Here is a 14,898-nt window from a genome sequence, read left to right on the forward strand (position 1 = left end):
TTTGGAAATATTGCACCTTGTTTATTGACTCCTGTAGTGTATGGCAGCGGGTGTGTACACGGCGTGTGGATACAGTTATAGATATATTATATGTGCTGAATACAGAATACGAAACAGAAACGAAACCTGGTAACACCTCCGGTGGGCCACCAGCTCCCAGATTTGTTCAGCCCCACCCCCCCATGTTTGATCTTGCTTCGCTGGTTTTTCTCGCAGAGTTCTACTCCCTGACAATCCGGAGATCCAGGCCGAGGTATCTGCTGCGGAGGGCGGGCGGTAGGGAAAAGGAAAATCGACTGTGGTGTGACGCTCCGGGCCGCAAAAGGGGCAGAGGTGTCGGTAAGGGCTTGGGGATTTCTCAAGCCACGACACCCTTTTTTCTCTCCTTCATGCTTTTCTTTTTTCTTTTTGTCCTTGGGTTTTCTGTCGACATTTCGAGGAGGGCGCGGGAAGGCGGAGGGGACAGAGGGCCTTCTTGCTCTGGGAGAACCAAGCGGCAGAGTCCCAGCTTCTCGCACTCTCTTCGGGGCCAGAGTCGGGGCCATTGTCCTCCCCGGCACCAAGCCGGAGTTTCTGCCTCAGAGACAGTCTCCGCGTCCGGTCCCGGGGATCCTCCTCGCCCCTCAGCCCCCTTCTAGGCTTCGCGGGAGCTGTGTTCCGGGGCCCTGGGGAGCGAGACATGTGTTTTTTGTTTTTTGTTTTTGCTTTTTAACGAGAGGCCCTGGCCCTGGGATCCAGCCTTTCTCGCGCTTCAGTCCCGCGGTGCCAGGCTGCAGTGGGGCGCCCGCCGCGTGAGCCGCCGCGTCCCTACCAGGCCCGGATGCCCTGCAAGGTGCCCTGCGCGCACGCTGCCCCGGCCGTGGCACCCTGGTGCAACGGCTGCGCGCCGCCACCGCCGGCGAAGCCGCCCAGGTTGCTCACGTTCACAAAGGGGCCGCCTCCGGCCGCGCTGCAGGCGGGTTGCATGGCCGCGGCCGCCGCGGTAGCCCCGCCGCCCCCGCCGCCCCCGCCGCCCCCGCCCGCCGGGTACGCACAGCCGTAGCTGCCGCTGTAGGCCGCGGCGGCGGCGGCGGCGGCGGCGGCAGCGGCGGCGGCGGCGGCCGAGTTCCCATAGCCGTAGGCGGGGAAGCTGTTGTAGGAGTAGGCGCCCGCGCCCACGCTGTAGGGCGCGCCGTAGGCTTGCGCGCCCGGCGTCACGCACGGCTTGCCGTCCCGCACCAGCACCGGCACGGCCACGCGGCGCGGCGGCGGCGGGGGCGCGTGCGCGCCCAGCTCCAGAGACTTGTCCTGCCGCTGCCTCTTGCACTTGTACCTGCGATTCTGGAACCAGATCTTCACCTGCGTGGACGTGAGCTTCAGGCTGCTGGCGAGGTGCTCGCGCTCGGGCGCCGACAGGTACCGCTGCTGCTTGAACCTGCGTTCCAGCTCGAAGACCTGGGCTTGCGAGAAGAGGACCCGGGGCTTCCGGCGGCTGCGTGGCTTGGGCCTCTCGCTCTCCTCCACCGCCTTACAGTCTCCGGCCGTCTCCAGAGGCTTCTTCAGCTGGCAGCTTTCTGCGGAAGAAGCACAACAGCGTCCCTCAGCTTAGTTCCCCGCCTAACCGCGGTTCCTATCCCAGAGCACTGTGGCCCTTTTGGTGGCAGCGCGGAGCATGCGGTAGTAAATGCCTGAACTTTCTGGAAAGTTTGTGGTTCCTGGCGCCATGGGACCCTGCGACAGCCCAAGTACCCTCAGAACGCCCGTAGCGGGCAGAAGCGTGTTCCATGGGGAGGGGTAGTTAGTGCGGGTTTATTTAGAATTTGAGCATCTGTGAGAAAGAGACTACTAAATGTGCGGCTCGGCGTGCTAATGACTATTTTCAGGATGAAAGTTTGCAGCTACGTAACAACTAGAGTATTTGCAAACTCATTTGCTTTACAGATAGCTGAAGGTGTGAAGCATATTGGTATTTGGGGGCCGGTAGGCGTGAGTCGTGTGAATAAATCTTTCTGTTCGGAAATGCTTGAGTGTAACGCTCCTGTATTGCCTAGGAACTTTTTTTTTTTTTTTGCTTTTAAAAGACAACAGGCCTCCAGCTAAATGTCCGCGTGACGATGTCTGTGTTACCTTAAAGAGAAAAAGAAATTTGATTGATTTATACCGTTTCGTGTCGATTTTAGGCCCAGGGGAATTGTCAGGAGTATAGGCCTTGGCTGCCGCCCCATCAAACCTCCTCTTGGGGAAGAGATTCTTTGACTCTCTCCCCTCAGAAACAAACACTTCCTTGGGGGCTTTATTCAGTTATCCGATCTCCCTACGCAGTTCACCTCCCGTCCCATGTGAGCGGCTGGGATCTAGGACTAAGTTTGCGTTTTTCACTCGGCCTGCAGCCCCACAGCCCAGGACACAAAGCATAACGTTATGAGTTTTCAAAAAAGGCCAGCTCCTCAGGGGTGTGAATGCTATGCACGCGGGTAATGGACTGTGTTCCCACGCACTCCCCGACCATCCCCGCCCTCTCCGCCGGGTGCTGTGGGTGCCGGGACACTGAACTCCAAGCAGAGAAGTGAGGAAACCACCCAGCTGGTCTCTACCAAAGTTCCTGCGCCCTGCCAACACAACCTGCCTGGATCGTCTTTTTGGAGAAGAGGGGACGGCTGTCCCGGCCTCAAAGACCTCGTCTCGCCCTAGGGGGAAAGAGGAAGAGATTTGAGCTCTTGTCTCTCTGGGTCTTGGGAAGAACAAAAATGCTGTGAGTTGTCAGAATCCAGCATGAGCCCGTGTTGCTTATCAGCGTCAGGGCAGCAAGAACTACTTTCCCTTCCCTTGGGGGCTTGCATCGCCTCTCCTGTCCCGGTGGAGTAGTTGTCGGGGTCACCTCGTCCTTCTCCCTCCGCCCCGGCTCCCTCGCAGGCACCTGTGCTTTGCGGAGCTGTCGTTGACCAGGGTGAGGCATGACCCCAGGCAAAGGTTAAAGGGGCGGGAAGCAGTGCTGGCAAGGTTTGTGGGCTGTTTGTGGGCGCTCCGCCATTGCTCCAGATGTGCGGGTGCGTTTTCTTTCCCCCTCTACTCACTTTGGCTCCGGTCCCTCACGACCTCGGGCTCCTCTTCATGTTCCTTAGGCCCGCTACACGAGTCTCGCAGGACTGTGTGGACATAGCTCTGGGGACAGAGCCCCGAAGCCCCGTGGCCGTCGGCTGTGGCTAGTGAGTTCAAATAGGACAGTTTCTCGCCCTCTTCTTCCTCGTCCTCCTCTCCTCCGTCAGAAAACTGCGTCCCCTCGGTGGCGGCCAGCATGCACGGCGCCGAGTGAAAGTGGTGCTCCAAGTCCGCCTGTAAGTGCGCGCCGTGGAAGTGCTGTTGCTGCTGCTGCTCCAGATTCAAAATGTCTTTGACTGAGAAAGGGGTGGAGGTGACCGGGCTTGGTAACATCATCAGGGCCACTTAATTGTCCAGTCCAAATACTCAATAAATCCCGGCGGGGGCGGGGAAGCAGCGCTGCGGCTCCAGCTCTCCTGGACTCTGCCGCTGCTGCCGAGTCGGGCTTTTGACAGACGCGGTCCGGCTCCAGTCTAAATCGCCTCCATTGGCCCGGACCTGGGGGTCTGGGTTTTGTTACAGCCACTGCAGGGACTGGGGCCGGGGCTGCGAAGCCTGTGTCCGGAGGTCGTGCGTCACGTCGGGGGCGGGGCTCTCGCCTCGGCATCCCTCCCCATTGGTTCCGGCTCATGTGGACCACGCCCCCCGCATCCACTGAGTGGGGTGCTGTGGCGCTACCAGAAATAAAGGACTAGTATAGAGTCGCGAAGTCCAAGTCGTTGTGGGCGAGGCGGCACTGCCCCGGGTACCCGAACGACCGATTCCCGCCCCGCCTGGCCGTACCTTCCCGGCCACGGCCAGTTCGCGGAGGCTTCTTGTCCACGAGCCAACTGCCGGGAAAGATGGCCCAGGAGCGTGGTTTTTCCAGCTGCTGCAGGGCAAGAAAACTTCCTGGCCTGTAAATACCGGCCTCTGGATTCCCAAGAAGACGGAATGTTTTGGGTACCAATGGATGGGCAACGTGTCTGTTCCCGACTTGTTGACTTTGCTCGAGCTGTTCCTTCCACTTGGAATGTCTTCCCTGCCCTTGTCTCCATGAGTGGAAAGCTGTTCTCCAAGGCTCTGCTCAAATACCACCTCCTGCAAGGAAGCGCTCCCTGATCGTCTATCCGGAAGTCATCTCTCCTGCATCTGAACTTGCAGCGCATGTTAGTAAAGGACATTCGTGTCACTTATCACTTCCCACCTAGTACTAGATATTGCCGGCCTGGTGGCCCAGGGTAAACTATGAGCCCCCCGCCCCGGGGGGGGAAGGGTCCCGGTTGCATTTGTCCTTGTAGCTCTTGCAGCTGCCGCACTAAGCAGGTATGTGAGAGACAGGAGGATGGTGTTCTTACTGAACTTGGTTGGTTGACAGGTCTTGGTTCGAATCCTGAGCTAGTCGGTGTGTGGCCTTGGGCGTTTCTAAGCCGCAGTTTCTTTGTCTACAAAAAGGAATCCGTAATACTTCTTCAGGGGTGGTTGCCAGGGATAAATGACAAAACATGTCAGGAGCTTAGTGCAGGGCCCCACACATGTTAAGTGCTCAGTACACCTCAACTCCCACTATTCTGCATCAGTGCTTGTTGACTGCATTGGTGCTGGCGTGGCTGGAGTGCTGCACACATTGGGTGGCCTCGTAGGGTCTTGAGAGCAGTATCTGTCACAAGGGAGTTGACCCAGCCATGGAGGCCTTCTTCTCTGCATATTGAAACCGGGGCCCTGGATCTAGGCCTTTACCCTCGGAGGTGTCTGATTTCTCCAACCTATACGTCTTCTGGCGCCCTCGTGCGGCCCCCGGGTGTTTTCTGGGCGAATCTGTGGGGTCCCCTGACGTTCTGGGAACTCTACGTTGGTGGGGATCACCTTCCGCACGATAGGCGTTCGCCAGCCGCCACGCCTCGCCAGTGAGGAGCAGCGGTCGCTACTGTGAGGCCCACAGAAAGACCCAGGCGCAGCACTGGCCTTGAAAAATACAGAGACCGGTTCCAGCCTAACCGAGGCACCCGACATCCGCCCCCGGCCGCCCCAAGCACTTTTTGGCGGCCAAGATGGTGGAGCGGGGGTGGGGGTGGGGGGGAGACCGGTCTCAGCTGGCAGGGGAGGGTGAAAGGTGCGGGGACTGTGGACAACGCCCCCGAGCGCGGCACACACGGGATGGAGTGGCGGCGAGAGTGGCGACCTGCCCTGCGGGTCCCGCGGTGTTGGGAGTTGTGGGTGCCCAAGGCCAAGGAGAGAAAGGCGGGAGGGGAGAGAGGCGGGGCTGTTCAGGAGGGAGCGGAAATGGTGCGGGGTGTCAGCCTCTGAGGCCGCCCGGGGAGCTGGGATGCGGCGCGGGCCACGTGCACCCGGGAGTACTTAGGGTGGCGGCGACCGGCGGGTGGTGGGAGAGACCCTCTGTGGGCAGGACCTTGCACTGGTACACCCGTTCTTCAGCCGCAGGGCCGCCCGGTGCCTGTCTTCTCGGCATTGAGACTTTTGACGTCCCAGGAGGGGCCGGCGTCTCCAAACCAGGCCAGGGGCAGCAGAGAGAAGAATGCGCCTGGTTTTGCAGCGGATCGCAATCCCTCGGGCGCAAAAGATCCAGAGAGAGGTGGGGGTGAGTGCGCGGCACTGTGGGGTGGGGGTCCTAGTGGGTGTGCGTCGCATTGGCAGGCAAGCCTAAAATAAGGAAGCTGTGCTCCAACCCCACTCCTCCACTCCCATCCCCCCTGAGCTAGACCATCTCGGAGAATGTTTCTGGTTCCCAATTTTTTCCGCCTCTTTGGGTGGTGTCCTTTTTTTGTTTGTTGTTTTGGGTGATTTTAAGAGAAAAAAAGGTAAAAGACAAAAGCTACCGAAACTTTCTCTCCCCAGTTTCCAACGAAGTTTGCATTTCTCTTTGCTACAGTCTCCTGCTTCTCCGCAGCTCTTCGTTCTTAGGCCTTCCCTAAGTCCATCCCTAAAAAACCCCATCTTAGAACCCGTGGCCAGGGGCGCTGGGAACACGCCCACACACCCGCTGCTGCTGCTGCTGCTGCTGCCGGGAGTGCACCAGCTTGCCTCTTCACTGGGTACGAAGAAAGCTGTCTCCTCCCCACTCGCAGGCCCGCGCAGTCCGCTCTCCCCCAAACCCACTGCCACCACTACCCCGCCAGGTACACTTGTGCCAGGCTTGAGTGGTTCTCTCTTGCAGCTTCTGACAAGATTGCTCCTCGGCAGGCCTCCCAAGGGACATAGTTCAGGCCCGACCGGCTGGAGGCGTGAGGATCCAGAGCGTGGGCAGCACAGGGGCCTAGCGTGCCCTGTCCCCCCTTTCTCTTCTCATCCCTAACCCTGCACAGGGCCGATCTAGTGGGCGGGAGACTTCCACCCGCTACTTAGAGCTGATCTTGGCCTTATGATTCGAGCTGGGGCTTAGGTCGTCTCCAGATGCCTTCCTCCTGGTGGTTCAGGCTCCCTTCGGTCAGTCTTGGTTCCGCTACAGGGGAGTTTCCTGCCAAGGATGCCCACCAGGTCAATCCCATCTAGGCAGCCTGCCATTCCCGCGCTCTCAGCCTGGACGGTCGTGAGCGTGTGCGAGGCCAGCTTCGCTCCGATGTCCGGGAGGACAATGCCAGGGCTGTAGATACACTACAGCAGCCGGGTTCTCGGGAGTCACTTATCAGAATGTGGAATCTGGTTCCGACGCGCGTATCCAGTTACGATCGCGTTCTGGGGCATTTGCATTCTCTTGTCGGAAAAGAGGATCTTTGAAATCTTGGAGTTGTGCTCGACTAGTAATAGGTTTTTGTTCCAGTCAGTTTAGCTAATTACTGTCAGATAAATATCGCTGCAACCAAGGAAGCATTTGATGTTATTTTAATCGAGTGTATCTGCCTACCTACCTGCGATTTTGTCACATTACACATTTATGCAAATCCCCCTCTGCCCATATATGATCAAAGAGCATAGTAAAATGATGGCAAATTCTATGAGGGGGAAATGCTGTATAGATGCATAAGCAATATACAAAATTATATCTTTTTTGGAGAAAAGCCACATGCTAACCATTGCAATAAATATATTATCAAATTAAAATATGATTATTCCTTGAAAACTATAAAATGTTCCCATAAGTTACTATTCTCTACACAAAAATTGTTTAATACACATAGAAATACAGGCAGATACCGATTATTTTCGTTATATGGGCCACTACTTATGTTATTACCTTTCAACTATTCAAATAAAGATTTAATTGTGTAACCACGGTCACAAAAAAGTTGAAAGTTATCACGGCTTCTAATCTAAATGTAGCACCACAGTCAGAAGTAATTGTCTATTAAAGTGTGAGAAATAATCCCGCGACGAACACAGCTAGCCAAAACTATAGAACATTGCAGGTAAATTTTTTTCATTGCATGTTTCATTTTTACTGCTCTTCTAGAAATGTCATTCAATGACATCTTACCCAAAAAAAAGACATTTCTTCTTTGGCAGTAGCACTAAATAGGTTCTTGTTATTTTGTTGTTGTTGATGGTGGTGTGTAAGTCCGTGTTTTGGTTTGGTTTTTAGTTGAAGGATATTGGAAAGCTCTCCAAAATTTTTGAGCAATCCAGAGGCAATAGTATTTTGTGAGAAGGGTAAATACTTTTTCTACTTTTAAAGAAATGTCAAGTAGGGAGGTCAGTCCCAGAAAGCATTAAAATCATCTAATTCCTTGAGAGGAATTTTTTCCAAGTTTTGGTAATTTTGTAAGAGAGATTTTAAAATGGATTTTTGAGCATTTAGATTTTTAAAAAATTATTTTGCATGTGTTTGTATAAATGTCAGATTTCCCCCAGATTGTATTTGGAACGGAGTTTTCTAAATAACCCACCACTTCCCTTCCCTGGTAGAAAATCAGTCCAAGTTCAATAATGCAAGTAGTTCTTTGTAAATTACAGGCCCTTACTGAGGAAGTGAGTTTCGATTTCTCAAGGAGAGAATCTTCCACATCTATCTTATGTGTATCTGCCCCACTCCAGAAAATGTGAAGATAATGTAAATACAATGTAAATACAGCTTTTGTCAACAAAACCAGTTCTGTTCTGCTGATAAAACACACAAGAAAGCCTAACTTTGTCGAATGAAAATTAAGTATTTTTTTAAAACAGGAATACCTACATAAAGGATGCCTATACAGACATTTATTTGTGCTATTTGCATGTACTATTTGGGAGTGCAGTGAACAGTTTTAACTTGGGGATTAAATTGGAATTCTAGATGCATTCCTTAACTTTTATTATTATTTTTTTTAGTGCGAGTTTAACTTCCTGTAGCGAAGTTTCAATGTCTATAGACCTTTTAAAATATTCAGAAGAACGGCTGCAGTCTTTGGCAGATTAATTCTTTGAAACCAGAGTGCCTGCCTGCTCTGTGCAGATCTCTGAGCAGTAAGGGTAGAAGGGTGGGGGAATGTGGTTATCGCGTTCCAAGAAGCAGAGATTCTTGGTAACTCTTTCTAGTGCGATCTTCCCAGTCCTGTCTGCTTTCAACCGCAAGCCACGGACCCCAGCTTCCTAGGACATAGAAATCTTTACGAAAATCTCACTTAAAATCGTTTGAGAAGGAAAAAGACTTTTCTCATTTGGAAAGAAACGTTTGCCACATTCTTGTGGCTTAATAAAAGTCTTATCCCGCCTACAGTGCATCCAGCCTTGAGGTCCCGGTCTTTGGTCCGCACTGGGGAGAGCGAATCCCAAGACTCAGGAGGAACGTTTGCTGCATCAGTGGGCATCGGGGTCGGCTGGCCTAGTCGCCCACTTGCCCTTGGTTTCCTGAAGCTCTGGGGGTACCCAACAATTCCCACTGCTCTGGCAACAGTTCCAGCTTGTCTGACTCTGCAGGAATGTTGCCGGGGCAGGGGCTGGCCTTGCTCAGAACTGGCCAAGGACCGGACCTGGAAAGGACCAAGGCCCCGGGCAGCCGCGGCACGCCAGGGCGCACAGTCCCAGGGACGGAAGGCACCACTCGCCTGAGGAGCCAGGCCCAGGTCCACAACTCTGGGTCTCTGGGTTTCACGGTTTTGCCCTGTAGAGACTCCGGTGTGTCAGGTCGGAGGTCAAGAGTTCGATGGCATCAAGGCTAGGGGGACTGTAAGGTTGCCAGGGCTCACTCCGCGCCCTGTCGCCAAGCCCGAGCACTCTGTCCACGCGGGCTGGGGCTCTGAGTGCTGGGCTTTGTCCTGGGCGCACTTCTCTCTGGCTGCGGGCCAAGAGCCTGGGACCTTAGCGAGGAGCTCCCCTGGGAGATGCGGGCTGGGTCTCGCCTCTGTCCTTGGACATGCCTGTAGGTTCTGGAACTCCTCTTGACCTCTCCGCGCTCCTGCCAAGGGAGAGAAATACTCTCTTACCTCTCGGGGCTCCTGGCACCCTGAGAGCCAGAAACCCTGCAGAGCCTCGGAGCCTGGGACCCCAGAACTTCCGTGGCAGTTCGCCTCTTACCCCTTGCAGCCAACCCTTTTCCCCTTTGAGCTCCTCCCTCTTGTACTGGGCCCAGCTCTACTCCTCTACCCCTTCCCTTCCTCACTCCCCCTTTCTTCCTCACCTCCTCCTGTCCCGGGCCTCCTTTCTCACTCCATCTCCATTCCTCCCTACCTTTCCCACTCTGATTTTTTCACTCTCTCTTCCTTTCCCCCCATCTTATCTCATCACGCCTCCACCCCCCTTCTCCACTCTGAAGCTCTCAAGCATTTTTGTCCCTGGCCCCTGCAGGTGTTTGAAATGTGTGCCAGAGGGGGCTGCACAGGATGGGGTCAGACTAGTTGAGCATGGCCTCTTTCCTGAGCCCCAGACCCCTCTCCCCTATTCTACTCATGCTCTCACACTCTACCTCAGGAGCGGCTCCTAAAGATGCCCAAGCACTTTTGAGTTTGTGATAGGCACACTCCTCTGCACCCTGCTCCAGCCCCCCAACCCCAAGCAACCTCTACTGAGGGCCCTGATGGGTCTGTGGGGCTCCAGGTGGCAGGCTTGGCCACCCTCCCTGTGGAAATCCCCGCTCCAGGCAGATCCTGCGGGGCCTCCGTTTCCTACTATTGTGGCAGTCTGGAGAGGATCACAGCGGAGCTAAAGGCAACAGTAAGGCCTGGGCCCCAGACATCCCTTGAGAGCACAGATCGGGGCTCCCAGATCAGGGCTGGCCCCCTCCCCCACTACACAGGAGCACTATCCAACTGAACTGATCTTTCCTCCTGTTTCTTTCCTGCCAGCCCCACTTTAGATTAGGGGCCTTGAGATCACCCCAGCTGGGAAGTGTTTCAGAGATTGCCTTAAAATGCAGGGGCCAAATCTGGGAGAGGAGAATGAGACCCTGGCTCACACTGGCCAGCAGGCGCAAGGACTGAGCACGCTGTAACTGTTCTCAGCCCACCTATAATCTCTTATCCTCTTCCTAGCTACTGGGTATGGGGTCCGTGGGGCCACTGAGTCATTGGCCTCTGGAGAGGAGACAGGGTCTGGGGCCTGATCCCCTGTGAGTCAGGATCCCCAGCTGCATGGTAGGCAGCTGGCCACCTCTACCCTTTTCCATCCCATCTGCAACCATGTTTCTGAGGTTGATGACACTTGCATCACTCTGATAAATATGGGTTTCCAACAGATGGACACAGACCTGACATGTATGTTTCAGTGGACTTCTCTTTCTCTTCGGATGAAAAGAAAGGTGCTTTCTTGTGCGAACACATTAGTGTGTGCACGTGTGGATGGGCATGGGCAAGGAGGCTCCCAGGACTGTGCCCACAAATGTAGACTCCATGTTAGGGCTCTGCTCTTTTAGAGAGTGTGGGCAAAACAGGGGGGCTGGGCCAACACTCATTCTGAATCCCTCTCCCTTCTTTTTCTTTCCCACAATAATGTGATTGCTGGTAGTGACATGAGGTTTGGAGAGAAATGTTTAAATGGTCCAAGCATAAAACTAGCTTCCACGACTATGCAACGCACTATTTCCATACGGGCAATTTATGGGATTGTTACAATTAGTCTTGTACAAAGTGGCCCCACGGGGATCACTGCAGTTAGAGAAGAGGGCATAGGTTTTATTACTAGAGTTGTAATGACTGTGTGTGTTCTTGAAAGTAATCAAACTACACTGAAATTATTCTGTAATTTAGACTTTGAAAAAACTTTACATGCTCCTCCCCCATTATTATAGGAGGCATGCAAACCTCACAAGCATCGTACCTATGACACCCTCTTCTGCAGGGAGAGCCCACAGAGTGAAGGAGGCTGGGTTTGGGGTGGGCCATGGCGGGGTGGGGGGAGACGTGGCTTTCTCTAAATCATGATCATACCTCCTCTGTCTGTCTTGGGCCAAAGCAGTAACCCTGGAGTCCATCAGAGGGGTTTGGAGCCCCGTCCTGTCACTTTGTCATCTTGTAACCTTGAGTCAGTCCTTCAACCTTGCTAAGCTTCAGTTTTCTCACCTACAAAAAGGAGATAATAATGGTTTGGACTTTATAGGCTTGCAGTAGAATTAAAGAAATGATGGAAGGAAAGCACTTACAGAGCTCTGAGCACAGAGAGCCAGGTAGTAAATGTGAAAGGGGACACGTGGGGTGGTGGTTTAGCTCAAGGAGGGAGTCTCTGAACCTCTCCTCCACTGAGCAGAGATCAGGGAGCTGGATTCCCAGGCGCTCCTTTTTCTTACTTCGGGAGTGGGGGGAAGCATTATTAAACTATCAATCAAATTTTGTGTGTATGTGTGTGTGTGTGGGTTTTTTTTTTTTTTTTTTTTGTCCCCAAACAAGGAGACCAGTTCTCTTAATCGTTGGAGTTTTAGGATATACTCTTGGGACCAACAGCCCCCTCTTAGCCTCCGGCACTCCCACTCCCCACCCTCTGGAGCTTCGGCAAACAAATCCCACACCCAGACTGAGCTTCCCGCTCCCACAAATGCATCATTTTTAGCAGCAGTAAACAAATCCCCAAAGACTCATGTCATTGTTATCATGTTTAGATAAAGATCTGGCCAATTGGTGTCCACACTGGAATGTAAATAAATCAGCTGCCCTGGACCTACCCTGGTGGGGGGCGAGGGGGGGCGTCCCTCCCCCACCCGGCCTCAACCCAACGCCCTGCGTTCCTGCTTCTCTCCTTTTCCCTTCTGGGATGGGAGAACAGCTGGCCTACGAAATTGCTTGGTTTCTAATCTTTTCACTCTGTCCCAGATCTGCTGTGTGACTTCAGGCAAGTCCCTTATCCTCTCTGAGCCTGCTTCCTTGTCTGTACAGAGGAGTTAATGATTCCTACATCTTGGGATTGGGAGGGAGCACTAGTAACTGTAGAAGAATACTGCTGCTAACAGTAACAACAATAATCCTCTCATAAGGCAGTGGTCATATAGATAACATAGGCCACCATTCAGGGCTTTCCTACAAGCACACAGTAAGGCCCCGTGATTAAGTGCCTCTGAAACAAATAATACATTATATGTTAAGAAGAAGAGAAGGAGAAGGAGAAGGAGAAGGAGAAGGAGAAGGAGAAGGAGAAGGAGAAGGAGAAGGAGAAGAAGAAGAAGAAGAAGAAGAAGAAGGAGAAGAAGATAGCAGGAGGGGAAGAATGAAGGGGAGTAAGTCGGAGGGGGAGACGAACCATGAGAGAGGATGGACTCTGAGAAACAAACTGAGGGTTCTAGAGGGGAGGGGGTGGGGGGATGGGTTATCCTGGTGATGGGTATTAAAGAGGGCACGTTCTGCGTGGAGCACTGGGTGTTATAAGCAAACAATGAATCATGGAACACTACACCAAAAACTAATGATGTAATGTATGGTGATTAACATAATTAAAAAAAAGAGCCTCCCCACTCACCAACTCATGCATAAACTGTCAGACTGTGGGCAAGCTGCCTTGGTGGGGCTGGGAGAGTCACGGGTATGAAGAGGGGAGACTGGCACTAGGCCTGTTGTAAACTCTTCTGAGTGTCCATCCTGGTTATTGTTTCTGCTTCTTGCAACAGGTCTTGTCTAATGGCCTCATTAATGTAATCATTATATAGAGTAAGAAACTGAGGCTCTTGAGAGGTAAGGTGACTAACTTGCCCAAGGTTAAGTTCCTTGCCTTTCACACTGAGCTCCCTCCCTTTGCTCCTCTCCCTTCCCTGGGCAGCCCCAGTGTTAGCAGGCTGTGCACCAGGCAGGAAGGGAATGCTTGCCCAGGCACTGTTCTCTCTGCTTTTGTGAATTCCTGCTGGGTAGTGGACAGCCCACCCCCACCACAAATCTTCCTACAAGGGCCCAGGCAGTCGTCCACAAGCCCCACGCCCTGGGACTGAATGAAAGCTGCCTTGAAGATAAGCATGCCTTGGAGGTGGGGGCTGAGCTGTGGAGCCCCCTCTCCTCTTCTCCCTACCAGCACCCCCTCAGAGCTGCTTCCTTTCTCCCCATCTCTGTCCTTTCTTGCTTTCTCTTCAGAAAGAAGAGGGGCTGCCAGCCCTCTGCTCTGCCTTCTGAGGCACCTGCCATGGAGTTCATACTAATCCTGATAATAAACCTCCCGCGGGTGAACAAAGCATTCCGCATGTGTGATCTCTTCCCTATTGTTACAGGATCCCCATGGGACAGATATTGCTTCTCCCCCTCATTTTAGAGCCATGGAAATTGAGGTTCACAAAAACGAAATGATTTGCCCAAGGTCCCAGAGCAGGTAAGAGGTGGATGCAAGACTTCAGGCTTGTGAGCTAGATGCCATTACAAGACTCCAAGGCTTGGGTGGGCTGGAGAGAATGCCCTACTCCAGCCCAACTCCAGGAACCTGGACTTCACAGCCACCTGGCCCCAAGGAGATCTTCTGCTTGAGCCGACTCCCTAGCCTGGAGGCCCCGGTTCTGGTCTGGGAGCACCTCCTCCCCGGCCTGGCCCAGGCGGCCTCGGTCAGTCGCAGAGCTGCGGACACAGCTTCAACACCAGAGCACAGCCGCTGGGCCGAGGCCTCTGGGAGCGCTTTCAGCCACCAACTCCCGGGCACCCAGAATAGGCCACCGGGGCTTTTCCAGGCAGCTCCCTTCCTTCACTGTCCCGACATCTCAGGCCACTCTGCCCACGCCCTCCGCAGAAGTAGCAATTTCCCACTGGAAAATCACCGCAGCCTGGCGGGGCCCGGGACACGCTGGAGCCAGGCGTCAGAATCTGAGCAAGTGCCTGCCTTTCTCGGGTGTGCACGGCGCGCTTCCTGGAGAACAGTGGTGGGTTCAAATCCTGTCTCTGCTCTGTCTCTGGGTGAACTCCTTAGCGCCAAGCCCTACTTTACCGACTTGGAGACTTGGGAATACTAGAAATACCTACCTCATAGGTCGCTCTGAGGATTAGAGGAGATTACCTCTGTGAAGCACTTAGCGCGGTGCCCAGCTCAATAAATGTTAGTTTATTATTATTGACCCCGGGACTAGTGGAGGCTGACTTTTTCTGTTTCTGGGTGTGAGCTCTGCGTCCCTGAGCCCACCGAGGCCGCAGATGGGGCCGGGTGGCGCCCGAGGTGGGGGGGCCGTGGCTAAACACAGGCGCGCGAATTTTGGGGGGAGAGCCGGGTTAAGGCGCTGTGTTTGGGGCCGGGCTCTGGCGGTTACGTTACCTCGAGCACCAGCGACACTGCGCTCTGGGCGTGTGCGTCTGTCCCGAGCCGTGGTGTTGAGGCCTGTGCGTGTCAGGAGCCTGGTGGCCGTTGACGCGCCTGCGGGGACCTCACCTGCGCTGGATTTAGATTTCGGTGGGGACAAGGACCTCCAGTTCACCTGACAGATGCGTGGTGTCCACGCTGTGTACACAAACCCGAGCAAGACCGGAGTCCCGGGTGCTCGGCCTCCTGCTCATCGAACAATTTTCGCTATTAATGGTTATTTTATTT

The 14,898-nt window shown here is 53.9% G+C and overlaps 1 protein-coding gene and 1 long non-coding RNA gene across 2 annotated transcripts; both read right to left on the reverse strand.

Moving 5' to 3' along the window:
* NKX2-3 (NK2 homeobox 3) lies at positions 1–3,588 on the reverse strand. The gene is made up of 2 exons (XM_025880423.2): positions 3,054–3,588; positions 1–1,553 (listed from the first exon to the last, which is right to left on the reverse strand). Exons 1-2 carry the CDS (start codon positions 3,412–3,414, stop codon positions 808–810), a joined length of 1,107 nt encoding a protein of 368 aa, XP_025736208.1. The 5' UTR covers positions 3,415–3,588; the 3' UTR covers positions 1–807.
* A 4,989-nt stretch (positions 3,589–8,577) lies between these two features.
* Positions 8,578–14,606, reverse strand: LOC112830784 (uncharacterized). Its single transcript, XR_003210008.2, has 3 exons — positions 14,340–14,606; positions 11,352–11,483; positions 8,578–9,385 (listed from the first exon to the last, which is right to left on the reverse strand). It is a non-coding gene; the product is annotated as an uncharacterized lncRNA (long non-coding RNA).
* Positions 14,607–14,898: the final 292 nt, after the last annotated feature.

The sequence above is a fragment of the Callorhinus ursinus genome, unplaced genomic scaffold (genome assembly GCF_003265705.2).
Source record: "Callorhinus ursinus isolate GAN/ISIS: 27379988/994484 unplaced genomic scaffold, GSC_fseal_2.0 scaffold20, whole genome shotgun sequence".
In the NCBI taxonomy this organism is placed as follows: domain Eukaryota; kingdom Metazoa; phylum Chordata; class Mammalia; order Carnivora; family Otariidae; genus Callorhinus; species Callorhinus ursinus.